General features: G+C 42.3%; 3 protein-coding genes across 23 annotated transcripts in view; 1 reads left to right on the top strand and 2 right to left on the bottom strand.

Moving 5' to 3' along the window:
- Positions 1–1,013: 1,013 nt before the first annotated feature.
- On the bottom strand, positions 1,014–5,127 carry LOC135104096 (ATP synthase subunit delta, mitochondrial-like). Its single transcript, XM_064011057.1, has 4 exons — positions 4,996–5,127; positions 3,931–4,036; positions 3,474–3,666; positions 1,014–1,976 (listed from the first exon to the last, which is right to left on the bottom strand). The coding sequence occupies exons 2-4, from the start codon at positions 4,033–4,035 to the stop codon at positions 1,798–1,800; spliced, it is 477 nt and encodes a 158-aa protein (XP_063867127.1). The 5' UTR covers position 4,036; positions 4,996–5,127; the 3' UTR covers positions 1,014–1,797.
- A 554-nt stretch (positions 5,128–5,681) lies between these two features.
- On the top strand, positions 5,682–8,002 carry LOC135104097 (proteasome subunit beta type-5-like). The gene is made up of 6 exons (XM_064011059.1): positions 5,682–5,921; positions 6,483–6,633; positions 6,801–6,927; positions 7,056–7,170; positions 7,407–7,611; positions 7,734–8,002. Exons 1-6 carry the CDS (start codon positions 5,790–5,792, stop codon positions 7,829–7,831), a joined length of 828 nt encoding a protein of 275 aa, XP_063867129.1. The 5' UTR covers positions 5,682–5,789; the 3' UTR covers positions 7,832–8,002.
- Positions 8,003–8,802: 800 nt separating this feature from the next.
- Positions 8,803–19,315, bottom strand: part of LOC135104093 (E3 ubiquitin-protein ligase MYCBP2-like) — an 80,949-nt gene continuing 70,436 nt past the window's right edge. For 20 of the 21 annotated variants that reach the window (XM_064011048.1, XM_064011035.1, XM_064011045.1 and 17 more), the window contains 10 exons: positions 19,145–19,290; positions 18,553–18,793; positions 17,851–18,090; positions 17,314–17,475; positions 16,980–17,189; positions 16,265–16,450; positions 15,538–15,645; positions 15,126–15,335; positions 14,488–14,761; positions 8,803–14,137 (listed from right to left, as the gene is read on the bottom strand). In XM_064011048.1, coding sequence (XP_063867118.1) covers positions 14,022–14,137; positions 14,488–14,761; positions 15,126–15,335; positions 15,538–15,645; positions 16,265–16,450; positions 16,980–17,189; positions 17,314–17,475; positions 17,851–18,090; positions 18,553–18,793; positions 19,145–19,290 — 1,893 coding nt within the window. In that variant the 3' untranslated portion in view covers positions 8,803–14,021. The remainder of the gene's footprint in view (positions 14,138–14,487; positions 14,762–15,125; positions 15,336–15,537; positions 15,646–16,264; positions 16,451–16,979; positions 17,190–17,313; positions 17,476–17,850; positions 18,091–18,552; positions 18,794–19,144; positions 19,291–19,315) is intronic. The other variant, XR_010270300.1, reaches the window with a different exon arrangement.

Raw genomic sequence — 19,315 nt, 5'->3', positions numbered from 1 at the left:
ACTATAAACAATTACCATTGATATTCCACTTATTAACCTTGGTAGGAGAATATGCTCCAATACTTGGCCCAGCTTCCTCAACAAACTGCAAGCTGCCCACTGTTGTTTGGGTGGCCTCCCTCCCTGTAAGCGATATCTAACTCGACGGAAGAATGACACCAATACCAGGGAAACTTTTCATTGCCGTAGTTCATCTTTACCTCTCTAATTCATTGACCCTACACGCATCTACATCTATCACACTTTCCGTCCCTTACTCCCACCCACCCCCCCTTTTTTTTTTCCATCCGCTCAGCACCAATCAGTTTAATGTTCAAACTAGTGATAAAAAATCATGAAAACTAGTTGAAATTTTAACATCTCACTAAACGCAGATGAAATACTGTTGAACTCCATGCAAACTATAGTTACTCAAAAACACTTGCCTACTATGTGATAACCACAACCATATAAAAAGGCATCATATTACCCCTGTCAAGATCTACTGAACTACTGCTGCAGATCAATAAAATCTGTAGTACTTCCCTCAGTAACAAAACACAAGCTTGCTACCTGTGTTTCATAAATGCTTGTACATTTACATTAGTACTTCAGCAAAAAATCCTGAGTAATAACTAAAGGTCTTCTTCAAAGCTACAATCTACAAATGGTCCAAATCCTCAGCCAATGACAAACCCGTCCAAGCTGGTATCTAATCTTTCTGAAATCAACCAAAATAAGGTTCTTCAATCATTAAGAACAAAGGCAAAGCACCCATCACCACATTATAACTACCAGCACACACATCACTCTCTGTAGGGCCAGAATACTGCAAACAAGTGAGAACTGAGGGGCACAAATTTACCTCAGCCACCAACACCTATGTTCTATTAGCCTTTTTCATTAGTGTTACCCTACCTTCATGTCTAGTACATACCACTGTCATTACTTACCCTTACATTGAAAAACAGTATGATGTACTATTTTTTAAATAAATAAATTTGAGTGGGTTATAATGCTCAGGAAAAACATTCAAACATTACTAATTTATTTACAGGCTTTACACACACAATACACTGCCACACACACAGGTCAGGTGGTTTGTATTAGTCAAGTGCCTTTTCCATCCCTCTGTCCCAATGACAATGGTGTTGTGTGGAATGAAGAACACACCACTGGGCACCACACTGGTGTGTTGCATATGTGTAGGAGCAAGTGCTATTGCCAAAAGCCCTCACTTAAGGTTACTTTCATAATTTTATATAATTTGTTGTCTTTTTCTTTTTCCTGTACTCATGCATAGAGATCATGATCTCTATTACCATTTTCTATGGTAGGAAGTTGCCCCCTCCTTAAAAGAACTTCAATGCTACTCCATGTGACTTTTTCCACTAAAAAATTTGGTTAAATATGTCTTTATAATCTACATGGCAGCAACAGGGATTTTCTTTTTCTACTCTGTTCTTGAAGAACCACAGCAATAAAACTTTCAAATAAGGATTCGAGGAATATTGATGCACATGTTTCCCTATAATGTTAAGGAGAGAAAATAACATACAGGTCTTAAAACAAATTTTTGTTTGTAATCTGCTATTTGGAAATATTACAACTGACAAATAAAATCAGTGGCAAACATTCCTCTTGCAGGGTCTGCCATTGATTAGAAGGCAAAGGAAAGATTATAACAAACTATACATCATATGAAAGAAACTACATGATGAAGAGTATGGGCCAATGGCAGCACAGCACTAGAATAACCATCTTGATTCCCCTACTCCTCCACCTCTATCCAGAAGATAACAAAGGTGGTGAGGGTCGCTAACCAGACTCAGCAGCCTTGACCAGCTCTTCAGCCACCTCAACAGTGATGAGTGCCTCAGCCTTGGCCTCTTCAGTGGCTGCTGTGGAGGCAGCTGACTGTGCCTTAGAAAGAATATCTCGCGCTGAAGCCAAGTCAAGCTCTTCCACTGCTGCGGCTTCCTCTGCCAAGACCTGGACTGTGAGGGAAAGAGATGGGAGTGAAGATAAGAATTCTGTATAAGGGGAAGGTTGTCATGGTGGTGGCGATGTTCAGGATGACTCCACAGAGTAATTAATCTATATTTCGGCAGTAAACACCTGCCGAAACAATAATTACTCCCAGTGAGGTCTAAAGCACTGTTCAGGGGGTGCTGTGAACTTATCATTAAACCCAGCTGTGACCTCACTGAATGTTTCCCTTTGTGTCTCACAACGCAAGGGGGCAGTCACAGCCTGCCATCTAAAGACAACTCTCTTCCTCCACACAAAACTACAAGCACCTAATAACACACACACCCTTCACTCAAAAATTTTAAAATCATCATGGCGACTCCTACACCAGCCTCGGAGTCCCCATCTGGGGAGGGGACCATAAATGTCCCCAGGTCGGACTGCCTTTCTGTGGACAACCCTAAGTGTCTTGACACCCCCCTCAACTTTTCTTCATTAACTTCTGCAACATTCGCAGTCTAAGATCTAATTTTCAATCTGTAGAACACCACCTCTCCTCTTCTAAACCTCATCTTCTTTTCCTCACTGAAACTCAGGTGTCTGAGGCAACTGACAGTAGTCCCTTTTCTGTTCCCTCCTACTTTCTTTATCCTCATTTTCGATCCAAAGCTGGATGCTGCATTTATGTGCGCAATGACTTAACCTGCTCTCGTGCCCACGCTCTTGAATCTTCCGAGTTTCCCACCATCTGGCTACAACTAGAGTCACTCACATACTAAATTTATCTGTGCTGTATACCTCTCACCTAACTCCTCCGATTATAAGAAATTCTTTGACTACTTAAGTTCCAAAGTGGAGCACATTCTGACCCTCTTCCCTTTTGCAGAGATCTCCATTCTTGGAGACTTCAATGTTCACCACCAGCTTTGGCTCTCCTCTCCCTTCACTGACCATCCTGGTGAACTAGCCTACAACTTTGCTATCCTCCATGACCTAGAGCAATTGGTGCAACACCCTACTCGTATTCCTGACCGTCTTGGAGATACGCCCAACATTCTTGACCTTTTCCTGACCTCTAATCCTTCTGCTTATGCTGTCACCCTTTCTTCTGTGAAAGTTATAAGCATGAAAATGATGATCATGATGACTGCAAAGTTGAGAGCTCTGAAAGATAGTGGTAAGAAGGAATGGCGATATAATATTTTTAATGGTTCTAGCCTTTTATGCTCTATTTTTTTATAATTTTGACTTTGCTCATCCTTGGATACAGAGCAATAGGCTTCTGCCCACTCTTCCTGGTCTCTTAGGGGATGGGATGGTGATACTAAACTTTGTGCACTGAGAAAGTCAACAGTGAGAAGCAAGTAATACCAGCATTTTGTACAATAAAGAATGGGTAATGAGAAATTAGTGATATTCATATTTCATGCAAAAATACATTTATTTTTCACTTGAGTTTTCTCTTGTAATCTCATAATATCCCAAGATTTATCAGCCACCTGCCCTTCTCTCCCCCTACATACCTGAGGAGTCCTGATTGATGGTAACAATGCCAGAGCTGACAAAATACTTCTTGCTGGTGCCAGCATCCTCAAACACAGTCAGCACTCCAGGCTTGAGCACAGCCAGGGATGGGACATGGGACGGCAGGATACCAAAGCTCCCAGAGAAGGAAGGTACATCCACTTGCCTCACACTGGCCTCTTTGTAGAACACCTACACAGGCAACAATTGTATTCATTTGAACACACACACACACACACACATACACACACACACACACACACACACACACACACACACACACACTGAGCAAGGAAATTTTTGATGATGAATAATTAATCATTAAATAGAGACATGAAAATGTGGTAAAACACCTGTGACAACTGGCATCCACAAGGAGCCATAGTAATAAAAAAAGACAGTGCTAGTAAGTAACCTGGTAATCCCCATAAAAGATGAACTGATAAGTGTGCTCACCTGGTTCTGGGAGGCAAAGGTGAAGGACATTGGGGCATCAGAGTAAGCCCTGGTGCCGGCCCGGGCCACCTGGCGGGCCAGTGTGTGTGCTGTGCGGGCAAACATTCTGCGGGAGAGAAACATGTACTTGGATTATAATTCCTGGATGCATGTCTTAGTAAGTAAGCAACTTCTTGAGGCTTTTGTACACCAAAGAAATTAAGTAAAATAATAATGAAAACAGTGTTCTTACAAAGCCTCTCACTTTGTTAGGTTATATGGGACACTACAAACATTAAAGAAAATCTTATTTTCTGAATTGGATTGGATTTCCAATTGGTATAAATTTTGTAAATTGAATTTTTTTCATTTAAATGTTCCTATAACATCAATTAAAGGGCAGGGATGATGCCCATAAATGTGTGCTCTTAAAATTATATAAAAAAAACATTAAAATATTAGGGTGCAAGTAATCAATAATCACCAATCAAAACATTGCCTGAGACAAAAGAACAGTGTGTCTATCTATCTAACACACGCCCTGCTTCTTGGATGTGTCACTCCGTCTGCTGCAGTGAAATAATGATTATTCCAAATAGGTTACCAAATGAACTTAAATGCAAGCAGACCACAATTTGAGTATTTTTTTTTTACCTTATTTCGCATAATCATGCCATTCACCAATATCATTCGTATCTGACACAGCTGTGGGTCTTGGTAGTGACCTTTTTATAATGCCTGTCTACTGCTGCCTGGCCACGGGAAGCCAGGGAGAGAAGCGCATCCTTAACACAAGTGATTATGTTGTGCAGGAAGCTCCTGAAACCTTCCAAACAACACATGCACGTCTCCTATTAAAGCTAGCACCGGTGTGAGACACCCTTCACAATCCGGCACCACTACATCTAAATAACGATGTTGTACGGCAGCATAGCAGCGCAGCCGGCTCAGCTGATCAGGAGGCGCCTCGTCCTGCGCTCTCTGCCACGCCCCAGCTACACATATGAATGACCAACAGTGAGATGCTAGCTGTGTGACGCGCGCAAGGTGTAACCACTAGTAATTCAGGACAGGGCGGCGGCTTACGTGTGTGTATATTGGAGCAGGGGATAGCAAGAACTGTTCGGCTGACTGAACTTCCTCGAACACCAGCTAGGGGGAAGCACCGGCACTCCTGATGGTGATGATGATGGTGATTGTTTAGTCGGCTTCTTCCACTGAAACAGAGTACAAAAAAATTAAATCAGACAGCAAAATATAAATATAAAGAAAGTAAACATCAGAATCAATAAGATCAGGGATTACTTACATAATGCGCACTTGGACTTACCCCTCCTCCTTCAGTGAAAAAAGAGAGAGTAAAGTTAAAAGAGAAGTAGTAAAATCAGAAAGAGGTGAGATAAAATACATGTCAGAATCAACTAGAGCAGAAATCACATACAAGAAAGAAGTACCAACACTTTATGATGATGATGATGATGATGATGATGATAATGATGATGATGATGATGATGATGATGATGATAGGGATGATATAGTGATGATGATCATGATGATAATGCTGATGATGATAGTCGCACATTTCTTTCCGAAGAAAAAAGAAAAAGAACGAGGAAAGGACGGATAAAAACAGTTAAGTATAATCCAGAAGTGAGTAAATGATTACAGTGCATCAGAAGAAAAAAAAAAGCAAGAAGAAGAAAGGAAGAATAAAAAGAAATAAGAATAATGATAAATAAGAAGATACAAGAATAAAAGATCGCCGTTACAAAGAGGCAGTGACAGGACAGCGGACAGCACAGCGGCGGCCAACAAAAGTAAACAGTCATCGTGGAGCCGTCAGTCTTGCTGAGCTATTCACACTAATTTCTCAGTTCACCATGGCCCTGGAATCCCTACACGGTGTGGAGAGGTACCAGCACAAGTGGAATGAGGTGCAGGAGGAAGCAGCGCTTCCTGAAATAGGCAACTTCACCAACCAGTACCAGCTAATGATGCCGCCGCTGCCTAAGGTGAGATTCGTGCTTGTCTCTTGTAATGCTTGACTGGGGGTGGTGAGTGTGTGATGGTTGTGGTGTGTTTTAGGCGCCGGACATATTGGTTAAAGGAAAAACGGATATTTGAATGTTGGTTGAGAAGTGTGGTGTGTGAAGGCGTGTGTCACTGTGTATGACGTGGTGCTTTGTGTTGTGGGTAAGTAATTAATAATAGTAATAGTGATTAATAATAGTAATAATGATACTGCTACTACTATAATTATTTGTAATAATCTATGTACCAGTTCAACAATCCCACACAAGGTGGCCCAGACAAGGCACCACTCACATCATTCACACTCTTAGCCCAGTAATAATAATTAATAATTAAAATATGATTTAGAAGAAAACGTATAGCTGAAAATTATGCATTGTAAAGTCAATCATTGCATATACTATTTATCACATAGATGCTCTGTTTTAAATGTAAAACATTATGAATCTTTACAATAAAACTTATGTAGGCACTGCAGTGGCATGTATTGGTGGAGTGGAGCCAGAGATGACGAAATAAGTGCTAATCAATTATTGTCTCAGGCGGAGTGTCAGGTGGGAGAGTATCTGGTCGACGAGACAGGACGCAAGATGAAGCTGAACTACGCCCATGGCACCACCACACTTGGCTTCAAGTTCAAGGGAGGAGCAGTGCTGGCCGTGGACTCTCGGGCCACCTCTGGGCAGTACATCGGTGAGGCTTGTTGTCTGGTGATGGCCAGCTTACACTCTGGTGTCTATATGAATGGCTGCTTGATATGATTTGCCACATTGGTGTCTTGCATGGAAAAGTGATATGCTGATGACAGTAACAAAGGCATCAGACAGAATTTTGACATCTTCTTTTCCATACACTCACAGGCTCTGGTAATGTAAGAAAGATCATTGAGATCAGCCCATATCTTCTGGGCACCATGGCGGGAGGAGCGGCTGACTGCACGTACTGGAACAGAGTTCTGGCCAAACAGTGCCGCATCTATGAACTGAGGTAAGGAGGCCACACCACATGCTGGCCTGCTGGTGCTAAGGACACTGGGTATTGCATGAAAAAGCTGCTGGATAATTAACTTCATTGTATTTTGTGATAGGTATTTTTAAGGAATGTTGTATTTTCAGGAACCGTGAGAGAATTTCTGTGGCTGCAGCATCCAAGCTACTGGCCAACATGGTATACCAGTACAAGGGTTATGGCCTATCCATGGGTGTCATGGTGGCTGGCTGGGACAAAAAGGTACGCCTTATATTGTTATGTCTCCAAAGAACATTTCTGTTTTCTTTAAGTATAGGCAGTGTGAACTTTGTTAGTATTTCATTTAGTGTTTTATGGCCTTTACACCCTAATGGAAATTGATTTATGAGTACAGAAGCTTTTTCAAGGTTTGTTTGTTGTTTGTATGCTTGAAAATAAAATGTGTAATTTTATTTTCCCCAACAACTAAAACCTTGTCATCCCACACACTCGTTCAGGGTGCCGGGCTGTATTATGTTGACAGTGACGGCAACCGCATGCCTGGCAATGTTTTTAGTGTGGGCTCAGGTTCCCTCTACGCCTATGGTGTCCTGGACTCTGGCTACCGTTGGGACATGACAGATGAGGAGGCGTATGAGCTTGGCCGCCGCGCCATCTATCACGCCACTCACAGAGATGCTTACTCTGGCGGCATTGTACGCGGTGAGTGAAATGATGAAGGGGAAAAAAAATCAGTATTGCTAAAAGATAAAAATACAAACTTTCAAATGAGTTAATAAATTTGAAGTTTTGTGTCTTAATGAATATTTGTTTTTATCCTGCAGTTTACCACATCAAGGAGGGTGGCTGGGTGCGCATCTCAGAGCAGGATAGCAAGGACCTCCACTATGCTTATGCAGAAGGGAAGACCACCACCCAGTAACACATTACTTAGGAGTAAATCAGTAGGTCCTTGTTTGTGCATCTTGTTACCTGAGAGACTGGATCACTTTGTAGCCATCTTACCATTAAATGTGATAATACACACACAACAAAATTCTCAGTGCAGGATTGTTTAACTACTATGTCTTTTTGAAGTAAATATGTATCTTATTTTTCTGTATTATTTGCTCCATTGTAAAGAAAATTTAACTGTGTAAACTAAGACAAGGAAATTTGGTGATGTGTGGAAGTGGCTTTCATGGGTAGTTGGTCTGTTTTTCTAATGGCAACAATAACAATAATGTGATGAACAGACACCTCATGTACTCTGACCTAACATAAATAAATAATGGGGTGCTGACCTGACTAGCCTTTCCCTCGTCTGGGATAAAAGCTAAAAACTCTTGATTATGGAAGGCCTTCTTCAAAAGCTAAATTTTCCTTAAAACCTGGTTCCACAGGGGGGCTATGACAGAATGATCTGTGCCTTTCCCTCTTGTTTGGAAATATCATGAATGCTTTAGTTACCCATCAACACCCAGTTTCTGAAAAGGACCAGATAATCAAAACTGGTTAATGCTTCATGTTCATCTTGTCTTTAGGCTCTTTGGTGTTTATGATGCAAGTTTTGTACTGGAGAAAAGGTGCTCATAGATCTGGGTTACAAAACCTTATGGGGTCCTGAAAAGTTCTCAACTTTACGAATAAATCTGGCACCCTGAGAAGTTTGTAAGGAGTTACAAAGTTTGCAACTCTTTTGTGAATCCCAGCTCAGTTCAGGATCCATTACCTTTTGATGTTTGTTTTTTCATGTGTAAAAGGGAGAGCATTATTTTGATCTTATGTGTTTTGCAATGTGCAGTTTTCTATTCCCTCACCCTGAGACTTACCATAATACTTAACTCTCATAGCTGCACAATTTTCCCTGATACAATGTCAATTCACTCCATCAGGTCATTGAAATTCATTACATGTATATATTACTAATTTATAGCTGCTCTCAATTCTTATGAGAATATAAAACATCTGAAGTTCAAATAAACGGAGCTTGTGAGACTATCCCAAGCGCACAAATCCCAATAAAGGAAGTGGTGATGAATGAGTGAAGGACTAGCTGTGAGAACAACCACCTGCTGTCAGCTTCAGTGCCGTGCTTTGTGGGCCCCTGAAAAATGGTAACTCAATGTGAACAATAATACCATCATCAAAAGAGCATAAATATTTGATGGTGCTCCATCTTCAGTTAGAAAGTAAATAACACACTTGTACCATTTCCTGCAAAGCCCACAATTCACTACACCAAGTTTTCATCTGAGGTGATTGTTTCCTGTTGGGGAAAATCTGGTTGGTGACTTGGGCCGAGACATTCCATCAAGTTGAGCCTCTCAGCCAGCAGGAAATGAACACACTCATTTGTAAACTTTTGAAAGTATTCACTTAATCCATTCAGGGAAATGGAGATTCTTCTACTATTACAATCAAATGCCATACTTATTTGAGTTACTAAAAATGCTCTGAGATTCATCTTAAAATCACAAAGACAGGCTTTCTGTTCCAAAAATACAATGTTTACACAGAAACCTACATATATTCTGTACACATATGAACATGGACATTTGTTATGTATATATAGGAGAGTAATAATTTATTTTGAATAGGCATTACAGAACCTTACACTACAAAGATTGCTTTGACTGAATATTCTCCATGAAATGACAAGATAATTTCACTGCATCATAAATAAACCTGGTGCACTTTGACAAGCTGTATTGTACAACAGCACAAAAACAACAGCAAAATTGTGACCTAACTGGGGGAGTATTTTTGAAAATTTTTGAAGTTTTGATGAATTGAAGATGTGCCAACCTAAGCAGCTTAGCCTTCAGGGAGCATATTTTATCTTGGATTCTTCTTTAGAAATCCTGGAAATCAACATTTAGACCAATAGGAAATTTTAGACTACGAGACATACCAGATGACAATTTCTTAAACCTTGCATAACATTACCATGAAAAAACCTAAAGCTTGAGATCAGCCTGGCCCAACGCGTGTCATCATGCACTCCCCAACAGCCACACTCTGGGGTGCTATCAAAACTCCTTGTATCACATGATGCATAAAACTTGAACTTGCAAGTGTAGAAATCATTCAATTCTTTCTGTCTAAGCAAGCAAGTAGATGCAGGATGACCAGGGAGCAAAATAAATGTGCATGGCTGTACTGCTGTTGTCATCCCTGAAGTACACTGCTACACCAGATAGATTGTGGAGACTCAGCAATTCTGACTCAGCAAGGCAAAACATCACGCCTTGCATACTGTATATTGAAGGCGTGTGGAGTCTCACCACCTTGCATCATATGATTTGCGCTCGACTAAAATGAAATGTGAACTTGCAAATGAGATATGCACTAACCTACTACTGTATACAATTTGTTTACATTATCATAAATACTGGTAACAGCAGTCAGTCACCTTTTAAGAAACATGTACAGGCATCACAGCAGGAATGTTGCTGCTCATGTGGAAAATACTGTTTATGAATTTCTACTTAAGCACAACCTCAGAGTCCTCCAGGCCATCCTGGAGCAGCTGCTGATGTCTGGGTGAGGACAGCACCAGACACCAATCAGGTACAGGCACACACACACACACACACACACACACACACACACACACACACACACACACACACACACACACACACACACGCACAGACACACACACACACAGGCTTCTGCAGTAATCCTCAATGACAGTTTTTCTTGGACAGCTTCTGAGTTGTGACTTGAATACCATGAACCAAAACATGCTACAGTACACCACATGTGCATGGAGGATACAAAAGACAACAAAACAAGAACATCACAAAATAAATATCACAAGCATGTATCCAATCCAGCCCAGCTCAGCCCCACCCTTACATCCTGACCACCTAGCTATCAACACTTTTTTGCTGCTACTTATATACAACTTGACTTGTCATCACCTCATTACCCATACTGACTTGGGTAGGCTTTCATCTTCCTTCTGTCATTTGCATCATTTATGCTATGGTTTCACATCCTCAACAACCCCCTTCACAATGTTATTCATATTTCAATAATCCTCATCTAAAATGTCTATTCTTCCTTCCATCCAAGTCACCATCATTAATTACTTTAGGTTGTCAGGGAAATACTATTATGAAAGTTGTTCTCCATATAGTCATCATCATCATTATCATCATCATCAGCCATACAGTAGTGGAAGTTAACTTACACATGTGCTGTCTACACACCAACATTCACAACCAATAAATAGCTGCATCTCAATAAAGATCTTATACAGGAACTTATACAAGGACCATCAATCTTACAGAAATGATAAGCAGACACCTATTTCACTTAGTAATAAAGTAATCACAGCCAGGCCTGATTGAAAAGTCTGTGAGTGACAGCAGCACACACTGGATTCACTCCTGTCAACATGTCAAGAGTCAGCTGTGCCACAGGTCCCACTCCAGACAGACTGAAGAAGCCCACGCACACCATGCACCTGTGTGCTTCTTGTCATTGTTCAAAGTCTGCCACTGAACATTCAGAGGAAATATGCTGCATGACTAAAGCAGCAGCTGTGTGGATGACCACTCCATGGCTACATGGATGCTCAGGATAAGAGACTGCACTGATCCACTTTCTCAAACCAAAGTGCATGATGCATTTATCTAGTAGTAGCACACAGGATTAGAGCAAAGCTCATAATGTCCCGCCTCCATACTGAGTTTTATCTAACTTTGTTTCAAAATCACTTATGTTCCTTGCTTGCACCACCCCTGACTCCACACCTTTCCAAAGGCCAGTGTTTCTGTTTAGGAAGCTAAATCCTCTCTCTTGTCATAAGATGAGTTGAGACTGCTGGAAGAAGTGGACTAAAGTGTTTAGCACTTTACCTCCTGACTGAGGGGAGGCAGGGCAAGGATGAGAGGGGATGCAGGAATACTGCCACAGAAGCAAGCATTTTCTCAACAGGTATCAGATGCATGCAAGTAAGTAGTTATAGAAGCCCAAAGCACTGAAGTGGAGAAACTAAAAATAAAACATAATACAAGAATAATAAGGTACATGCTGCAATGATTACTACAAGCGCAACAAATACACTGACTTGGAGAAACAATCCATTAACTAGATAGCCTGTTTGGAAACAACAGTTGTCTTTTACTGCAAGGAGGAAAGTGAGGGATGAGCTGCTTCATATTGAAGAAACAAGTCCTGACTAAAGATTTTAAGAGAGAAGCATTTAGCTAATCATGGTGAAGAGAGAGAGAGAGAGCGAGAGAATGGGTGACTGCATCTCTGACCAGAGAGGACATGCATGCACCCAAGAACTGCCACATAAGATTAGGCTGGACAGTAAGCTTCTTACTAGAGGTGTGAAATACCAGCTGGAGGCAAAGGAGGATGGCAGAAGGGTCAAACAGAGACATTTGCAAGAGAATAGTTTCCTTGGACCCTCCTCAGCATCCACCACCTCTACAGTGGAGCTGTGGGAGGAATGCTATGTGATGGAATGGGAGGAGGTAGTGCAGCAGTGTCATGAGAGGAGGTGGATACATGTTAATTTTTAACAGGACACATTTCAAGAATTTTTTACATCTGAAGTGACTTCATATCACTTGGCAGACTCAGTGAAATACACACTCCGGTAATAGTATCTTAAATTTCCAAATTTCTTGCAGTAAATTGTTATTTTGTGCACTTGAATCTTGTTAAGTGTGGTTCAGGACACAATAAATGCTGAGGGTGTCTAGTGTTGGCTGCTCAACAACACATCTCTGCATTCCTAAAGACAAGCAGCACAAAGCCTGTGTTCCTTGACTGAGGTATTCTGTAGAGACTGTTCATCACTTCACATCTACACTGCAGGAGCTGATAATATGCATTCTAATGCCTTGAGGAAGAGAGAAGAAACTTAAACCATTAGTGAGGTTGCTGGAGCAGGATGACTCCTTATGCCTGATACTAACACTTCACCTGGCTTAGGATATGTGACTCATACTTTGTAAGTGTAACTCTAAATGATAAATCTACAACAAAACCTACAACAAAGTTGACTACTGATGCAACAAACTAAAAAAAAACATGACATCAAACTGAGCTGAAGGAGCCAAAGGAGATAACTTATAATACTTCCGATATGCAAATGTCTTTACACTTATTTTCTTGAGCAGCAGAGTAAAATGAATATTTACATCATAATAACAACAAAATGGGTTTCTACCAATTACACTATAAGCATAATGACTTAAATTCTTAATAAAAACTATATATTCATTGATTATGTTTTTAAAAACTGTTTAATACACAGTAACATATTCCATCAAGAATGTTAACCAGTGACCTCTACACCACAAACAAGTCAGTCACAATATGAGTACATGTAATGAATGTCTTTAATGATTGTAATAGAAAAAACAAGCATAAGGAATGCATGAAGAGTGGCTGGTGGTATGGGAGGGACAGAGAGCCAAGGAATCTGGAATGGTTCACTGGGCAAGACTGGGGATGCAATGCAGGACCAGATGAGGTAAGGATGAGGGGCACAGCTAAGTAAATAAAGACACCAGGTAGTGAGGGAATACCAAGAAGACACCAAGCAGAAAGGGGATACGAAAGAATATGTCACATGGAGTAAAGTTATGGCATGGTGAAATGAGTGGATGCTGGTAGGCCAAGGTCACCACTTTCTCTGATGATACAGAGCCTCAGGTGCTGATTGGCTTAGTGACTGATGAAGTGCTAATGTACACATTCACACACACACACACACACACACACACACACACACACACAAACATAGATATGCTCACACACAGCAAACAGCACCTGCATTATAATTATCTATATTTCATTCATTCCTGAGAAATGGCAAACTCAAAGACTACAAGGGTTCAGCATTGTCACCACACCGCAGTGTAATGGTGCAAGACTGACAGAAGTTAAAAGGGTCAGCCTCCACTTCTATCATTCTACATACTGTGGGTCACTCCTCACTTTGTTGCCAGCAGAGGAATGTGTCTCACAGATGTGCCTGGCCTGCACACATTCCTCTGGTGCATTTCTCTTAGTTGTATCTGGATGAGAAGAACAAGTGGTGGTGCTGAGGGAGGACTCATGGTGCTGCAGGATGACACCAACAAGAATAGGTGAGTCCTTCAGAAGGTGTGAGCATTGCGGCAGACTCCACATCCAAGGGCAAACTCCTCCCCTGTGGGTGGATGCTGGACATGAAGAGGGCACTCCTCCCCCTCCAGCTGCTGGGCACGAGGACCTGCCAGGAACATAAACGAACTTGCCTTAGTACTTACAGTAGTTGTGTGTGCGCACGCACACACACACACACACACACACACACACACACACACACACACACACACACACACACACTTTCTCTAACTTTCTTTTCTCTTAAGAGGGAGAGAGAGACAGATGGAAAGACATGCAGGAAAAGAGACAGAAACAAATACACAAAAAATTTTTCTCACTTTTTGATTTTGAGAGAGATGGATGGACAGACAGAAAAAAAGAAAGAGATACACACACACACACACACACACACACACACACACACACACACACACACACACACACACACACACACACACCTGATTAGTTCCTTACCAGCAGGGCAGCGGGGCAGCTCAGCCTTGGGTATGTTGGTGACTCGCTGGAAGTCGTCGTGGCAAGCATTACAGAAGTGTGTGGTGCCGAAGCAGAAGAAGACAGCCACAGAGCAGCAGTAGCGACACTTATACTCTAGGAAGTCAGTGCCGTGCTTGGGACACATCTGAGCACGGGAAACGTCAGAGCAAGCGCCACATACCAGCTCCCTTGGGTCATACTCGTCTCCCAGCCCGGCCTCTGCATCGCAGCGTGCCTCTCCACCATAGTATGCCTTGGAGGAAAAAAGAGATGATAACACTAAAATGGAGTAGCTTCTCCTGTAAGGTACTTAAAATTGGCTCAAGGTAACAGTAAGAAGGCAAAAGTGTACCTTATCTTATGCCTCAAATGATCAAAAAGGCTATACAACTTTGGCCTGTGTTTGTAATTTTAACCTCTCATAACAACTATTTTCAAGGGCTATAGCGATGATTCCTTGGGTTCTTGTGGTGTTTTCTCCCAGTAATGATGTAGAATGTTTGTTAAATTACCACTAGGATAATGAAAACACACTTGAAAACAGTACAGCCTGCATGAAATACTGGAGATAGATCCAGAGCTGTCAGGTGAAGCGAGCTGCTTCAAGCTGGCCTCACCTTATTGCACTTGAAGCAGACGTAGTAGGCATAGCGGTCCATGGCGAAGGCTGCTGGGTTGTTGTGGTAGCGTGCGCCGGGGGTGGATATCGCCTCAGCGCGGTGCAGACCCTCGTACTCCAGCCGCATGAGAGCCTTGCGCCGCACGTCCTCATACAGTGCCAGGATTGGACTGAGCAGCTCCCCTAACACATCATGGCTCATGGCAACCTGAAGGTGATGGAGATGGTGGTTAAGTAGGAGTGTATGATGGCCAAGCCAGATATTTTTTTTAATGCAAGAGGAGTACTGGCCAAGGGCAACAATTTAGAGACAATGTGCAGTTGTTTCCTTGCCATGTTGTGTCCATCTGTGTTACAGGAAACTTCTGTGTTGTGAATGTTAGTGCATGGTGGAGTGTGCTGGGACTCACCTTGCATATCGGGCACAGGGAGAAGGTGAAAGTGATGCGAGGTCCCGGCCAGCGTCTTGTGAGCACATTGCGACAACAGTGGGCATGGAAAACATGGCCGCACTCCAGCTGTGTTAGGGAGAAAATGTAGCATCATCGCATTGTCAGGGAAATGCTAAAATAAATGGGCAATGGGCACCATGAAAATTTAGAATACGGGTCACATCACTGATCACTGTACTCAAGCTTTCCAATTTATGAAAGAGAGTTGCAATTACCAGCAGTTAAGGATGAGAAGTGCATCTCACATCAGTTGTGAATATAATGTCTCTCTGAAACAACAGTGGTTTGTACTCGACAGGATTAAGAATACCCATGAACCTGAAAGTGACACCTAACACTGTTCAAGCTGATTCTACAAACCTTTCCACCCTTGTGTAGTAAACTGCTAACTACACACTGTACAGAAGTTGCACATTGAGCTTCAGGACAGCTTTTCTCCTTCCTCTGAGTGGACACTAGCACATCATCATGTAGTGGTAATGTATCCTGATATGAATTCTTCTCCAGTGTCATTCATGCAACATTAACTTCAGTCACGTTTATCACTGGCAACAATCATGAAAGAATAGCAAAGTGTGGCTTCCTGGCCCTAATTTAATTGTGAAAGATGAACTGGGAAGCAGACAAGTGGATAAGGTGAATGAACCTACACACGTCAAAACTAGAATGATGTTTTCTTACAAACCTGAATAGCTGGGGCAGCAGAGAGTGCCTCTGAGAAGCAGATCATGCACATGTCGTCTGCGTCCTGCTTGAGGGATGGGTTGTTGGAGCAGCCGTGCAGGCAGGGTAGGCAGGTGTTCTCTCCCTTCAGGCCTCCACACAAGTGGCCACAGTCATGGGTTCTCACACATGCCTCTCGACTGTACTCCTTGGGAGACAAACAAGATGCTGGTTTACTCAGTGATCTTCAAGATCTTGCAAAATCTACATGGTGATGCTGGAAACAATGCTAAATGAAAAAAAAAATAAATAAATAAAAAGAAGCAAACAAAACTTTTCTTTTCTCACAGTGTGAGTAGTTGTTAAGAAAGGCATGGCTGTGAATTCTAAAAATAACTTCTATTCTTTTGAGTAATTTTTTACCATTCTTCCCTTGGAGAACACTGATACTCAAGCAAAAAAACTTGAGACATTCATCAGAAATCTAATATCACTTCAGTATTGTTATTCAAAGAGGAATGTGTCTGTTAAAAACAACTGCTATGACATAAGTTTATCATATCACAGTTGTAACAATTATATGAAGCATTTTCTTCAAAATAAAATCTTACTTGTTAACTACAAGCCACACCAAATTGGTTCATTCTAAATATCGAAATGAATATGGTGTTAGTGTATTTCATGATACTTTTGACAGTGATATAATAAGGTAAGCCTCTGCCACTCTGGGGCCTCACTTGACAGTCTGAGTCCTGACACACAGGTGCAGGCGACAGAAGGGAGGGCTGGGCCGGTGCACCACAGAACCTGCAGGTGGTGGCTGCTATTGAGCCTCGGGTGCGCTGGCTCTCTCCTCTCAGCTCTAGCATGGCCTTCAAGGTGGTGGAGTCAGCCAGGGCTAGGAGCCAGAACAGCTTGGTGCGGCCACAACCCTCATGAAGGTCCACCTGGGTCAGCGATGCATGAAGGAAGGGTGAGTTGGTAAAAAGTGGTGGATCAAGGGTGATGAAGCAAGTATCAAGCCCAATTAGGTTTTTCAATCTCTCGTAATAATTTCTTTTGTTTTTTTACCTTGATGGCCTCCTGCTCTTGGCGGAAGACGGTGCGGTGGTGGTGTCTGGTACGGCGATGCAGGTGCAGGATGCGGTCACACTCGCCACACAGGTTGCTGCTGCACTCCTCACACAGGATCATGGCCAGTGTCTCCCCATCATCGTGGTTCTCGCAGGTTGGCTGGGTGGTGCACCAAGGAGAAGGATGAGAAATTGTCTCTTACTCTGAACAATAACATGTCAGCCTGTCCTTTGTATATAACATATTTACATGTGAATATGTGTATTTTTTCTTTTTCTTTTTATTTTTTTACACTTTTTTTTATCTCAGATCCTTGATAATGCCATAGTCTCTATGCCAAAATGTTGGAAGGAAATACAGATGTTTGCCACTGCACTTGCTGTGGCAAACTTGAAGATCTGGTTTCCCATGAACCATCCTGTCTCAGAGGAAATACTTGTACTTGATTAATGAAATAAATAGCATTATAAACTTCATCACTTCTATTTACACAAGTTTCAATCAAGCAACAATGAACAAGGATGGAGGACCTACCCGGGGCTCAGGGTTGTGGGGGTCCCCAGAGGAGGTAGTGGCCTGCCAGTGTTGTGAAGAGAGGGCATCCACGTGGTCGGGGTGCAGCACACACAGCGAGGCCAGCGCCAGCCACAGGGTTGGTGTGGCCAGGCAGGTCGCAGCGCAGGACCTGTCACTCTCGTGCAGTCGGGTTAAATTGATGATATTTTCTGCGATGGCTGCCTTGCTGACCTTGGCCCAGGTATCAGAAAGCTTGCCCTGCAATAAACACATTTACAGTGAGTGAGGTGGCAAACCTGTTTTACAAAGTTAGGATCAAATAATTCTTTAACTGGGAATTTATTTTGTTTGAAAATACCTAGAAGGTTTGGATGAGCCCTGTTTCAATTAAGACAGTGTTTCTCAACAGTGGGGGGTGTGAGCACAGGATGGGAGGGGAAAAAAAAAATAATAATAGTGTAGGCCAATACAATAATCTATCTACAGGGAGGGGATTGAGGGGGTGGTGCAGGGAGGAGGGGGGGCCTGAATACACTGAACCAGCTTTGGGGGGCCCACCTTGCAAAAGGTTGAGAACCCCTGAATTGAGAAATAAAATTTTCTTTTAGTGTGGCTCTTTTTCTACATGCCAGTCCTTTATTCAGTTCATAGATGATGATGACTGTTATTATTTTACAGATTGGTCCTATTTTCCCTTGCACAAGGCCTGCCTCATCTTACCATGGACATGTCCCTTATGAGGTTAATGATGAGATCAGCCTGCTTCTGTGTGGTGTGTCCCCTCAGCCACCAGCGTGGGGAGTTGGCAGCGGGCGTGGGCATGGCAGTGGCCAGGGTCACTGAGGTCACACCACCCTTGCCCTGGGCCACTGTTATCTTCCCCCCATCACTGCCCTTGGTCTTGAGCTGCACTGTGAGAGCCTTGGCAATCACTGCCAGGAATACATCAAGAATTCCCTGCCTGGAATAGATGCAAAGGGAAGTTTAGAAATGAAGATCAAATTATTGGAACTTTGTAAAATTGAATTTTCTAACTATAGCAACTTTCTATTGGCATGACATGGCATGGTTGTTAAATCTCCATCTGTAACAAGACTGACTATTCATACAAAGCTGGTATTGTTTTCGGAAGGTGAAGATATTTTTAGTGCAAACATACTCTGATGCAACATTTTAGCTTTAAGAATACCAATTTCAGCAGCTGATATGAAACTTAAGAAAACAAGATAAAAAAGAAAACGAATAAATAAAAAAAATCCCCATCTGGTGACCATTTTGCATCAGATGATTGCAAAGCAAGAAAAGCACTTACTTTTGTGGGTCAAAGGCTGTGTCCTGGTCCTGAGAGGCTGTGTGGAGGCTGGCATAGTCATGTGCCGGCAACACCTCCACCCCAAGAATCAGTGCCAGTGACTGGGGTGGCACGTCTGCTAACATGCGCCGGAAGAGTGCCACGACCTGAGGACAAGACACCACAAGTAGG

Source organism: Scylla paramamosain, chromosome 10, assembly GCF_035594125.1.
Source record: "Scylla paramamosain isolate STU-SP2022 chromosome 10, ASM3559412v1, whole genome shotgun sequence".
NCBI lineage: Eukaryota > Metazoa > Arthropoda > Malacostraca > Decapoda > Portunidae > Scylla > Scylla paramamosain.
Note: the sequence above shows the minus strand (reverse complement) of the source record. Positions and strands in the feature narration are given on the sequence as shown.

Excerpts from the sequence above, each read along its gene's own strand:
- LOC135104096 (XM_064011057.1), bottom strand. The coding sequence starts at position 4,035 with ATGTTTGCCCGCACAGCACACACACTGGCCCGCCAGGTGGCCCGGGCC. Across the intron at positions 3,667-3,930 it reads CCTTTGCCTCCCAGAACCAG|GTGTTCTACAAAGAGGCCAG; the intron begins GTGAGCACACTT and ends TTGCCTGTGTAG. Across the intron at positions 1,977-3,473 it reads CATCAATCAGGACTCCTCAG|TCCAGGTCTTGGCAGAGGAA; the intron begins GTATGTAGGGGG and ends TTTCCCTCACAG.
- LOC135104097 (XM_064011059.1), top strand. The coding sequence starts at position 5,790 with ATGGCCCTGGAATCCCTACACGGTGTGGAGAGGTACCAGCACAAGTGG. Across the intron at positions 5,922-6,482 it reads TGATGCCGCCGCTGCCTAAG|GCGGAGTGTCAGGTGGGAGA; the intron begins GTGAGATTCGTG and ends TTATTGTCTCAG. Across the intron at positions 6,928-7,055 it reads TGCCGCATCTATGAACTGAG|GAACCGTGAGAGAATTTCTG; the intron begins GTAAGGAGGCCA and ends TTGTATTTTCAG.